This window comes from Battus philenor, unplaced genomic scaffold (genome assembly GCF_028537555.1).
Source record: "Battus philenor isolate CCGP_79_NKW_IND1 unplaced genomic scaffold, ilBatPhil1.0.hap1 SCAF_3, whole genome shotgun sequence".
Classification (NCBI taxonomy): domain Eukaryota; kingdom Metazoa; phylum Arthropoda; class Insecta; order Lepidoptera; family Papilionidae; genus Battus; species Battus philenor.
The window spans coordinates 7,944,936-7,957,823 of record NW_027181693.1 but is presented as its reverse complement, the minus strand read 5'-3'; the positions used below and the strand labels follow the sequence as shown (position 1 = coordinate 7,957,823).

The window sequence follows — 12,888 nt, the reverse complement described above, 5'->3', positions numbered from 1 at the left end:
CTCGATCCGTATTTCTACCGACCTATGATTTACTTATTATCACAATAAAGTAAGAAATAATACAAAGAAATTTTCGAAACGTTTATTTTCTCGAGTAATTATGGAATTCTAGTAAGATCATACTAATCGTTTACATTGCTTTACATAAAATAGCTAAGAAATTTTATCTAATGTCCGACAGGAACCGTTGTACCACGCGAAGTTTATTTAGTTGTACTTATCTTTTTCGTGTACTGTATAGTATATGTAAGATATAACAGCTCCTACCGAATAAATAACAAATAAAGAAATTTAGACAACCCGTGTACCATGATGATGTTTTATATAATCAGTTCATAGAGCATTTATCACGTTTCAATTTAGCATATTTAATACCAAATATAAAAAGAATAGACGATACTTAGACAGACGCACATGCAATAGACAATTCAGTGAATAAGAAAATGTTTATACAAATTTAGATACGAAAAACTGTACAAAAATTTATAAACAGTCTTTTATAACCATTATTTTAACATGTATTATGATAAAATCATTAAATGCATTACAGTATAAAGTATAAGTTTTTATATAGCTGCACGGAAATAATGTAATGGTGAACAGTAATCAAGTCTATCCATCATGAAACATTGTCGTATTATTTAATCACGATTACTTCTCGGCTTAGTTGACCGCATGAACGCAAATAAACTATTTCATTTATGGATATGTAAGCACTTCAAGGTATTTATGGCAGTTCAGGGCTGGTAGAGGATTTATTTTTCTGCCAAACTTCGAAAAACATTGCAAATGTAGTGATTGCATGTGAAAATTATTATAAGTTATATTGTATTTACAAATAAAGTGTAATTTTAACGGTAGAACATATTTATTTTTCGCCTGGTAACCTATGCAATATACCCACACATAAACCTCAAGAAAATGAACAGAGCAAAAAAAGTAAATTGAGGTGTGAAGAGCCTTGAGGTACGTTGTTTTTATGCGAAAAAAATTGTTTTTAATGTAAAGGAAACTTTCGATGGATACAGTTTTAATATAACACGGATTATTCAAACTGAACCCAAATTTTTTATCGGTACGCCTAGGGCGTTATTTAACTGCTAACCAATTTATTTAGATTAATGTTGTGTTTAATTGTCATTCGTCTTGCTACAATATTTATCGTTTGGTACGTTATCGTATATTTTTGTATTGATAGTTATATGTTTTTTTTTATACGTTATATAATTTTTCGTTTTTCGTTTCAGTCGACTAATTTTTCTAATCCATCCAAAGGTTGTCAGTAAGAAATTGCGTAATGAGATGAGATCATCAATTGTTCTTCCGTAATGTTAATAGCACAGTTAGATTTTCGGCTGGCGACCACGAGCTGGTAGACGCGGCGTGGGTAGGCATCTCACTAGCTGGACCGACGATATTATCAATGTCGCGGTGGTCATTAAATGCGGGCAACGCAAGTCGGGTCATTGTAGTCGTCTTTAACCTATGCCTTGCAGAGAGCCTCTATCGACTGACATGATGAAGATGATTGTTATTTGTAAACACGGTATATGTTATGATTGTGAGATATACAGAAAAATAAATACCTTCGACGACGTAAGGAGCATAAGTGTAGATCTTTCCAGAACGTTCCTCGCGGCCGCCACCTGCGCCCTCCTCCTTTCATCGCGGAGGTCGGCACGCCTCTCCGCCGTAAGCCGCGCCAGTTCCACCATACCACCTCCGAATTCCGTGAAAGCACGAACAAATTCCGCAAAGTTTGACACCGACTCCAAGCGGTCTAGCGAACGCGCCACCTGTCGTGTATCGATAATTTATAGACAATTAGAAAACTCTATTATGAAAGTTTAATAATACCTCTTTCTTTGCAGGAATTACAAAAGGAAAGTTTAAAGTTGTGCTCGTTTAAATTGAAAATTAATTATAACACAGAAGGATGTAATTCAATTTACACAAAGTTTCCCATGAATCAACGTCAAGACTAAATCAGATGATAATCTTCAAAAATCTAACAAGAAATCTTTGACTTCCATTTTTAAAATTATTGTTTTCAAAAAGTTTATGAATTTTATGTTTGTTATTGATTTTCTTTCGATTGCTATTACTACAAATATACGTATTTTTATTTTTTCTCATCTTGATGTTACCGTGCGTAACTTTTTTAGCGTAGTCGCTAAAGAGTAAACAACAGACAAAACTTTATGGTGCTTTGGCCAAATTTTGTAAATTACACTTTTGGATAAATCAAGTATTTTTAATATTTCGCCACAGATTTTTTAAAATAAAAAAATCTATGGATAGCCATTTATTGTCCTATCGTTAGACTTTCGATTACAGCTTGATGTTTATTTGTGGATAGGCATGTAATCATAGACACTGGCGATTACGTTTAAGTTTTTATGGTAAAACATTGCCAGAAAGTCTTTTTCAACGTTTTTCTCTAGTCGATAATAATAAGATCTAAACCTTTTTATACATAACTTTTATATTAAAACACAAACGATTATAGAATGTGCTTTAGTATACCTTCCCGAATTCAGCAAGAATAACTGTTAACTCGTTACCGGATTTTGGATAACGAAGTTATTTAGATCCAAAAGCAGTTTAATAAATAAAATATATCTTTCTGATATCCAGTTTTTGATTGTATCAAAGCTAGTTAATAACTACGGTTGTAATATCATTTCAACTAATCAAATAAACTGTTCTTGTTACTGTGTTTCTTTTGTAACTAGATAAATTAAGTGCAATAATTACATATTAATTTTTAAAATGTTTTTTTTTTCACTGTACATTAATTTCAAAATAATTTCAATGAGTTTACATTAACTCTGCAGATTTCAAAATGTTTACTTTAGAAAAAAACTTGGTACGAAATGTGCCAGAGTTTTCTACGCTATTAAGTCACGACAACATTAAACTTGATGTGCAATCGACTGTATGTCATTAGATAAAGTTCTATAACAAAAGTTGAGTCGTAAAAGGAAGCTGAGTAAGTTAGAAAACAAACTTTTGACTTATACATTAAAGAAGATGGAGTAGTCTAGTTGTTAAGCAAAGATATTTCTGAAACAATTTTGATAAAGTAAAAGTAATTGCATTTGGTATAAATTATGTAATTGATATAATGCCTAACTCTTGGTCTCTTTATCAAATTAAGAGGTCTATCTCTTAATAATATCTCTAACATGGAAAAAGGAAACAATGAATCTACCTTATTAAACAGACATAAAGGATATATATTTTTTAAAGCGACGGGACGGTCAGAGCGAATATTTTAAGACCAGAAATAATCTGTCCACGAGTGGGATGTTATGCTGGATTTTAAAATACTAAAGTTATCGTGTTTGCAAGACCATTCGTTATTTAGGTGGTAAATCATCGATCATAGTTCAGAAATTTCGATTGTTACTTATTATCAGTCGCTTCATGCTTAACAGTTGTCTGTTAAATTTTGCGCATAGAGGCCAATGTCCCAATGCGGTGACAGTTGACTTTGTACATCGATCATATCACGCTTATATTCCTTTACACACATTATTACTTCGAAATACTTATGAAATGACATGGAGGTCCAAAACCATCTATCTTACTCGAGATTCATAACGCGTTAAAATATTCGAAACTTCGAGAACATAAAAATAATATTAACTGTTGTGTGATCTGTTAAAAATTAGTTTAATTTCGACTCGTACGTTTTGCAAACACGATTTATTTATTCTGCTAGTACATTTACTATATATTCTAATTATTATATTATTTAATACATATACTATACTTTTATCATACACATTTTGCTAATATCGAAAGTAACCTTCATAGCATGGGAAATTGAAGTAGCAGAGGGACCTAAGATTTCGTGGACCTCAGAAGGTCAGCGAAAGACGTGGACAGACTCCTTATTAAGTTAATATTCATTTTCTTATTCAAAATATATTCAATTAGGTATTTACACGCACTTTTGAATCGTCAAATATTTTAACATTAAATGTAGTAAGTTATGGCGCAGAATGCTGATCTCCTGAGAAAAACCGGTTAGAAAATTGAAAATGTTTCCTTTTTACGTATACATTATAGTATCAACCGTGCAAATTAGTTCTTAAACAAAGTTCTATATATTATGATTACGTAAAAAATTTTAAAGTTTTTAATAATATTCATTTAATTAAAATGGTTTTTGTTTTAAATTAAAAACTACGAAAAGTAATGTCTAATATATCTTGTGGAACTAAAGACGCTGGACGCAGGCCGCTTCCAACCGATCCTATTGGATATCTAGCAAGATACAGGCTACCATCATAGATCATCATTTCAGTCGTAGGATCAGCAGGTCGATTATTGATACCGGTTCTAAAATTTATTGTTTCATAACCCAGGTGTTTAAGATTTCCGAATTTTTAGTAATCTACTTCAGTTTAACTGTCGATGAGAACACATTAGTAATTTAGCACTAATGTTGGTCGGCGGAAAAATCTTAGCGCTATTGCTATTAAACGATCTCTTGCAAAGGGATTAATCAATACGTAACGAGAAAAAGTTATGTTTTCATTTACCTTATCCTTGGCGAGTAAGAGTTGTCGTACAACGACCATGTCTGCGAGTAACAATACGCGCGTGACCGCGGCAAGCAGGGCTCGCGCCGCCGACACCATGCCCGAGCCGTCCGCCCCGGCGCACACGCGTTCGATGGCACGCCCTGGGTACAAATATTAGAAATATTAAGAATAATGAACAAATAGTATAATTGTCATCATGTTAGCCGAGAGATACTTGCTGCAAGGTTTAGGCCTTCTCTAAAGATCGCAACGATGGCCGGTCTCGCACTGCCCGCATCCAGCGCCATTCCGCGACCTTGACTATGTCTTGGGTCCATCTAGAGTGGAGTCTACCCTTGCCGTGTGTACTCGAAAACCTTTCGGCCCCAACAGGCGTCAGTTGTGCGAACGATATGCTCCGCCTACTTAATAGAGAAGTAACCTTCAGTCGAGAATTTCTTTGAGCTATTAAAAAAAAATTTCGAATTGACAGGACGTTTATAATAATCTACATAAATCAAGATTACAATAATTATAAAATAGTAGTTTTAATCTTGTCCAAATATAATATTACAACTCTAATCAAAGTCATAACATGCTACAAAATTATTATGAGTACTATGTATTGTTTACGGATAGATCTAAGACAAATAAAACTAGTAGTGTCGCGTTTCTAGACTGGCAAACTTATTAAACCATTAAACTCCGTATATAAAGTAAAACGTTCATTATGTGTACAGAAAACATTGCTATTCTGGGAGATCTTTCCTATGTTAAAAGTATTGATCGAAATAAATTTGAGATAGCTATAGATTCTAAAAGTATCATTCACCATCCAGCACAGTGCATATGGGACATGCTATTATCGATGCCATTGTTAAACTCAAAGCCGTGAACACACATGTAGTGATACAGAGGGTCACATGTTGGGATAGCAGGAAATGAGGAAGTCGATCGACTTGCAAGGGAAACAGTGACGGAGATAGGTACGACTGTTTATCGTTGTATAAAGTCATTTATATCAAATTTATAAATACTATTACAAGGCATGAGACGAGTACTTTTATCAAAGGTATTCAGTAAAAGGCATATGGTGGTATAAAACAATATGGCTCGATCTCTATGGTTTAAGGAATGCAAATCATTCAGAAATTATTTGATTGACTTAGATCTGGAAACACTCTCTATTGGTCAAACAACTTTTTCTTCAGCATAAAAAAAGTAACCTCTTCGAACTGTGTAATATGAAATATAGTAATATTAATATGGAATGAAACAAATATGACAATGGCGCTTGCAATTGTATTCTGATGCATCCATATATAGAAGAAGCAAAGTTGTTATACAAATCTATTTTTTGGTGATTAAATATAGATAATATTTTTTTCTGGATAGTGTATGTAATGTAACCTTAATTATGGGAGTGACGTATCTATAGACAAAACCTAATTAATAAACAAATAAAGAATTAATAAAAACCTTTTCTATGCGAAGTATATTACGTAAAATTTAGATTAATATTAAGATAAACATCGGATTTTTCTTAACACCTTCACATATACTATATACTCAATGTATAGTATATATTCAATGCTATCTCTGCCAAGAGACCTAACATAACATCTCTTCAGTACATTTTAATCTTAGCTATTCATTGTTATTTCATATAGCACCTGGTGCAGTACGTTACGTATTAAGTTACAAGTTACGACGTATACTTTAAGGGCGAAAGTTAATTTAATTTGTTTCCTACGAATGAGAAAGGTGAAACTATTAGATCCTAATCGAGATTCAATTTCAGTTTCTAAAGTGTAATAGTTCTTGTAGAAAGACGGGGCTGTTGTAATTTATTAGTCAATGGGAAACTAGTTCAGTATTTTATAATTTAATTAAATACGCACTCATAAATTATCATGTTCTCTGGTTTCTTACAAAATCTTTGTAAACCGAATATTGACAAAATTACAATTCTGTCGGTGTTCCTTGTAAGTGAAGAACTCAATTAGTGAGTAAGAGGCATTCTTCCTTAGCCTGTAGAGGTCCGCTCATTTATCTTTTTTCAAAGACGTGCTAAGATTTCTTATTAGGTGAAAGTGAACACTCGTTTATTCTTTAAGCATATTATAATATTTAAAAATATCATATGTGTAAAATGAATATGGCGTTAGTCTTTTTTTTGTTGAAAACCAATTTTATTTATATTTCACCTTTTTTCAAAAAGTTCACTCTTTCATATTTACATATCCATGGTTGTAACCAATATTTTTTGAATTAAATTATATTTACATGCATTATAAAAAAGATTTACATATAACAATTTTTTTAAAATAAAATCGAAGTGTGACTTTATAGCATCAGAAGAGATTTGTCTGCCAATATTTAAAGAAAAATCAACAAAAAAACATTTTACCTTAATCTGTTGTATTACGTGACTCGCATAAAAATATATGTATATAAATGAAAATTAATCGCTAAATATGTTGCTAAGCCCAAAGCTCGGGTACGGTTCGATAAATTCGGCCAGTTTTTTCATACGTATTTCATATTCGCCAGTTTTTCGTACATATGGAGAGAAGAAATGGAAAATAGTAAAAATAACAAGTTTCTTTTCCCCTACAAACAATAGGTTAACTAACACTGATGCCCAGCTGAAAAATATTTAAAGTTAAACAAAATAAAATAGAGTGTAAAAAGCCTTATAATGAAATAATATGATCACATTTTTTCTAGTCTTGTAGTCAAAGAATGTGTTTTCCAGTAATCCTTGATTATTGTTACGATTTCAAAGTTATATGTATAGTGTACCCTCTAAAAGGCATCTGATAAACGGTAAACTAATCAAGTTCACTGTTGAAAATATCACAATTAAAATACATGTTGTGCTTTGACGAATATACATTTTTGTCACCACTTCGATATGAGTTTTCTATGAGAATATTTCTCGTATGACCTCCATGTCGACATTAGATGTATGCTCTCATTGAGATTTCGAAACTTTGGGAAGAAATTATTTAAAAAAAGAAAAGGTAACTTTATTATGTATTGAATTTTTTTTTTGGACTGTCACAAACCAATTACAGTTGAGCAGTGAGAAATTATTTGGCGAAAGCTCTGGTGGGATCAAAAATATAATAAATATCTAATATTACCTACACAGACAAAGATTACTTTACATTAATGTGGTAAATAAGACATGAAAAGCGGTCGGCGACGAAAGACAATTTGTTCAGTGCTATTTGTTTAGTATTACGTACGACAAACATATCTTCAAGAGGAAAATGTTAGTACGTTGATAACAAAAAAAAAAAAAAAAACAAATAAATACAAAACACAGGGAGAAAAAGAAACAATGGTCATAGGTAACGTTTGCATAAGGTCGAAATCTAACTTCGCTTCAATGTAGGAATGAGCCGCTTTTGTCTCCTTACTCTTGTATTTAAAATAATATAACAATGATACGTGTATTTGAATAAATATAATGTAGACATCTTGAATAATTCACTTATTTTTAGTAATTAATATGTTTGCGAATAATATGATATATGAATTTATAATATTCATAATATCGAATCAGAATTTGGGTGATCCGAAGAGTAGAGTAGTAGGTGAGCAAGTAGTGCAGCGGATTGGCAAGTTAAAATGGCAGAGGGGAGGCCCAACACCGCGTAGAACCGACTGCCGACAGAGTACGAACCGGCAAGTAAAGCGTAACACCCATTTATAAAATGGAGGGACGACCTTGTTAAAGGAGGAGGAGGAATTTGGAAGGAGGCTTCTTCCAATCGGTCTTTATGGAAATCACCGAAAGAAGCTTGATGGACATCCTACGAAAAAATGATGATGATGTAAATTTGCTTATTTATTACAGAGTAGTCTTAATGATATAAGTTTTCTATTAATATTTAAAATTAAACGAATAAATAATGTTATTTTTTAATAAAAAAATTTCTTAATTTGTAAAGAAAGTTATTATGCTTTTGAATTATTACATTTTAACAATTCACAGGCCAACGTGATTTAATATCGGATACAATGAATTTACATAATGATGTACATTTGTTAAGCAAACGGGGACAGAAATGTTGGAGAAACCTTGTTTCGAGGATCAGTAGCGCACCGCTACAAGCCCTTATCTCAAGTGCTACTTGGTTCGTTGAAAAATAAAAAAATATCCTTGTTTACTGTCGAGTTTCAATATTTCTCTGGTAATGTTTGAAAGATAAAACCTAATTGGGAATAAACTATCAGAATAATTACTACGTCACGGCGAAACTAAAAATGTCGTTAATATCTTAATGTCTCCACTGTCCGAACTATGTTCGAAATGAATCAAGAAAGAATCATTTTCTTTACTATCTCGTGAGAGAACTAAGAAATCAGTACAAATTCGTAGATTTCATCTTTATTTTTAATTTTTGATGCTAATGTATTGGATTTTGATATCCATTTGTCACGATTATTAACATCACACACGTGGGGGATCGTAACGAAGGTTTTCAAACAATTCATAAAACATATTTGTTTACCCTCAATCTTAACCTCTTTGGGACCATGATTGTGAAAGAATATAATTGATTATAGTACTATCTCTATTACAAACGATTTTAAAATAACAACAAAGTTTTTTTTTATAATACGAAGAGTTTTGTTTCAGAAAAAGAATGTTCATTCATTTTAGTTCAACCAACTTATGTTCTTTTACATCTCATTTGGTTTATTAGATTAATATATCTTTCGTGGCCTTCCTTGTCATTCCTCCGTGCTTCTCTATAGCGTTTTTTCTTAGTTTGTTTTACAAAAAGTATTGTTATATGCAACGCAAATAAAATGGTTTAATGTCAAAACAAAGGTAGATATATAACATATTAATGTCTAATAACATGCAGTTTAGTGAAACTTTTTGTTCTCATGCAATATTTTTTGATAACCGCCTCCACTACGCGCAATGCAAACGGTATGCAATTTTTGAAGTGTGCTGAATAGAGACTATTTTTCTAACTTTTTTAACAACATTTAAATCCAACGAGGAGAAGTTAATCTTGCCTTATTGCGTCACAGTACTCTGTCTAAACTGTTATATGTTAAATTCTTTTTTGTAAATAATTTGATGTCAGTTTATATCATACCTCATAACTTTCTCATACATGTACGAATATATTCATTGATTTAACACCTACGTATTTCTTGATTATTGACCAAAAATTATGAAATGTCTTTGTAAATGACGAATCAATATAAATTTCTTACATGAGATAATATGGCTATTTAATAATATAAAGAAAAATGTTAAAATAATAGAAAAACAATACAAGGTTGATCAATCAAGTCGGCTATGGCTATACGAAAAGAGAATGAATAAACGTACACCAATATGAAAAAAGGTAAAATTTTAAGCGTTGTATTAAGTACTTTATAAAAGGAAATGTTATACGAAGTAGAAATTCGATTTTGCTTAATGTTTCCACATATTCTACGTGCAGGCTTCGCAATATGCGAGATATGTTTTAGCCAGATGTATGATTTATGAGAAACGTTGCCGTTTCAAAGGCGTGGTTCAGATTGCAGTAATAAAACAATGAACTGTTACCTCGCATTGTGTATCGTTAATGATACCTTAATGAATGTGGACGGTTTTTTAAAACAGGAAATCATTTTGCATATAAAAGATTTTTGACTATACGTAATCTTTTACTGCTATTGTTAGAGAGCCATTTTATCCAATTCACATGCGTATTGGGTCTTTAGGATCTTTTTTCATTAGGTTGACCCTATAGTAATTAACAGCATATAAAACCGTCTAAAATTAAAAGGTAATTGCATTGGATGCTGTATTTAATTTACAGTATTTTTAAATTTAAAGATAAATACGAAAAAGCTTAAAATATATATTTTAGGATTTACGAAGCACAACTTATAATACAACAGAAATAAGTACAAAAGCGATTGCTTAAAAGTTAAAAACTGTTAGTGCCTTTTGTTAGACAACCAGTTAGTTTGAGAGGGTAAAAGAATTTGTGAAAACATTTCAAGTTGTTGATTAAGACAGTGTTCTGCGTTAAAACTTTTCCATGATAAAGTACACGGAAAGAATTCCTTTATGTTGCCTTCTGCAAACTTCGCGTGTCCCCGACAACTTATTCTCGCTAAAACTTTGTAAACTGTCTATTCTATAATTTTATATTGTTCATTTTTACTAACGATTTGCTACAAAGTATGTTAAATAATTTTTTGTTCGTTTTTGTTTATTACATCGTCGAACGAATGTGTCTACAGCGTATCAGATAATTTTAGTGTTTAATTGTGTAATACATTTTTACCACAAGGTAGTTTATTATTTCTAACCCCATTAAATTGAGAAAAATACTAAAGTATTTATTGTAGACCTAGTTTTGGTTTTGCACGACTGCCGATATTCCAAAATTGGCAATGATGTTCTCTCAGCTCAGTGATTGTTTCATCATATATTCGATATGCGTTTTATAATCTAAAATCAATTTACGAGAAATAATCTCTTTGTTTCAAAAAATGAAGACTTTATTAAAAAAATAACATACGTATGTTGTTTAACTTGCTAATATTATTTAATGACAACAACAAGATGATTAATTGTAGGTGTAAAAGCTTTAAAGTGGTGAATGCATAGATCAATTGTCAGTATAAAGTTTTTAACATTTTCCTCACAGATTTGTAATATTTTTGGGTATAGTAAGAGATTTCCACCTATGTACTGACTCATCAAGATATCTCTGGAACCATTAGGCTTACATACCTTTTTAGCGAATAGTGGAAAAGTTGTTCGAAATTTTACTCGCAAGAAGTTTTGAAAGGGCATTAATGAAAAAAAACAATTTTTAAAACTATAGTTCTTAGTTTAGAACATGGACAGAGTATTTTTTCTAACATTTGATATGTTAGAAAAAATCCTAGAAAATTAAAAAATACTAGAAAAATACTAAAAAGGCCTAGAATGGTTCTTATGAAATAACACCTACAAGAGGCAGTACCGGTCACGCGGGGCAGGCAGAACAGCTTGATTCAAAAACACAATCATACAACTATGTTTAGGAAATAGTTTACCAATAGCGACAAATACATTTTTTTAAAATTAAAAGTGAAATATTATACGTACAACAATGTAGGCAAATGCAATTCGTATAATCTTATTTCAAGTTATCTACAGAGTTAAGTGGCCGTTTCTGTTTGCGTCGTTATAGCTCTGCCCCCATTCAACACGTCACTTAAATGGAATAGCAATGCAAGTGGAAATCGATCGGATTCCAGTCATGTCCGCTATTTCCGTTATTTAAGCTAAAAATAAAGTACGCTTTTAAAAACATTTTTTTAAATCTTTTTTATGTTTGCGCTATGAACTTCTTCAGTTACGCTGTATGTTTAATATACATTTTAAGAGTTAAAAAGTAATTCAAGTGCAAATATACTCCTATATTACGTGAGAAGTGTTACAGTTCTAAGGTAGAAAAAGCGAGTACGATGCTGCGCAGAATCTTGCATTTTAAAAGGCGTTACATAAAAGAAATATTTATAAATCTTATACCTTCATTCTTCTTGCTTATTTTAAAAATATTATAGGGAAAAAGACTAGAACAAATTTTCGTACCGATGTACATAAATTTATTTTAGTATGGGCGCTGTGTGTACTTTACATCCACTCTTTTTACATATTGATAGCTTTCCAAGCAACGTTGGCGTTTTAATATAGATTATCATGTAATTTTCTAAAGTAAAGCTTATTTAAAACGATGTTTGATGATGTGCTTGGCGGGAACAATGTAAGAATAAATGGTGATTTTAAATTTCATTAAGAACAGCTTTTATATACAATAATTAAATTTCCGTAAAGTTATTAACTCTAACAAAACCCGTTTAAAGAGCGTACGAATATTCAATTAAGTTTCAAATTTCTAGTGCGAATTATTTAGGAAATCTCATTAAAATTATTAGTGACAATTTTCAAACAAGGATAGAGGCTAGTTTAAATAAAGTTATGCAAATGAAAGTTTTGTTTTATCTATTTCTGTAAAACGGCGATCAATGTATTTGCTATTTGTACAGAATTTCAACTATCAATTTTGTTCTTTATTCAAACAATTTGAACTCGGGCAGAACGATTGATGAAACAATTGAATTGTAGTTCGAATTTTTAATAAAAATTCCACGTAAAAACTCTTGTTTTTTTATGAGCGACGGATCAAATTTATTCAAGCTCTTTTTAAACGATTTTAATTTATTTTGATCTGTAACATATTTTACCATTATTCTATTTTATCATAACAGAAAAAGTATTTCAAATAGTTTATTTTCTTTTGAGTCACTAAATATAAAAAAAACTAAT

At 31.3% G+C, this 12,888-nt stretch overlaps 1 protein-coding gene across 1 annotated transcript in view; it reads right to left on the bottom strand.

Moving 5' to 3' along the window:
• Positions 1-12,888, bottom strand: part of alpha-Catr (alpha-catenin related) — an 82,710-nt gene that overhangs the window by 15,847 nt on the left and 53,975 nt on the right. The window contains exons 3-4 of the mRNA XM_068770519.1: positions 4,554-4,696; positions 1,587-1,796 (exon numbers count right to left, since the gene is read on the bottom strand). Coding sequence (XP_068626620.1) covers positions 1,587-1,796; positions 4,554-4,696 — 353 coding nt within the window. The remainder of the gene's footprint in view (positions 1-1,586; positions 1,797-4,553; positions 4,697-12,888) is intronic.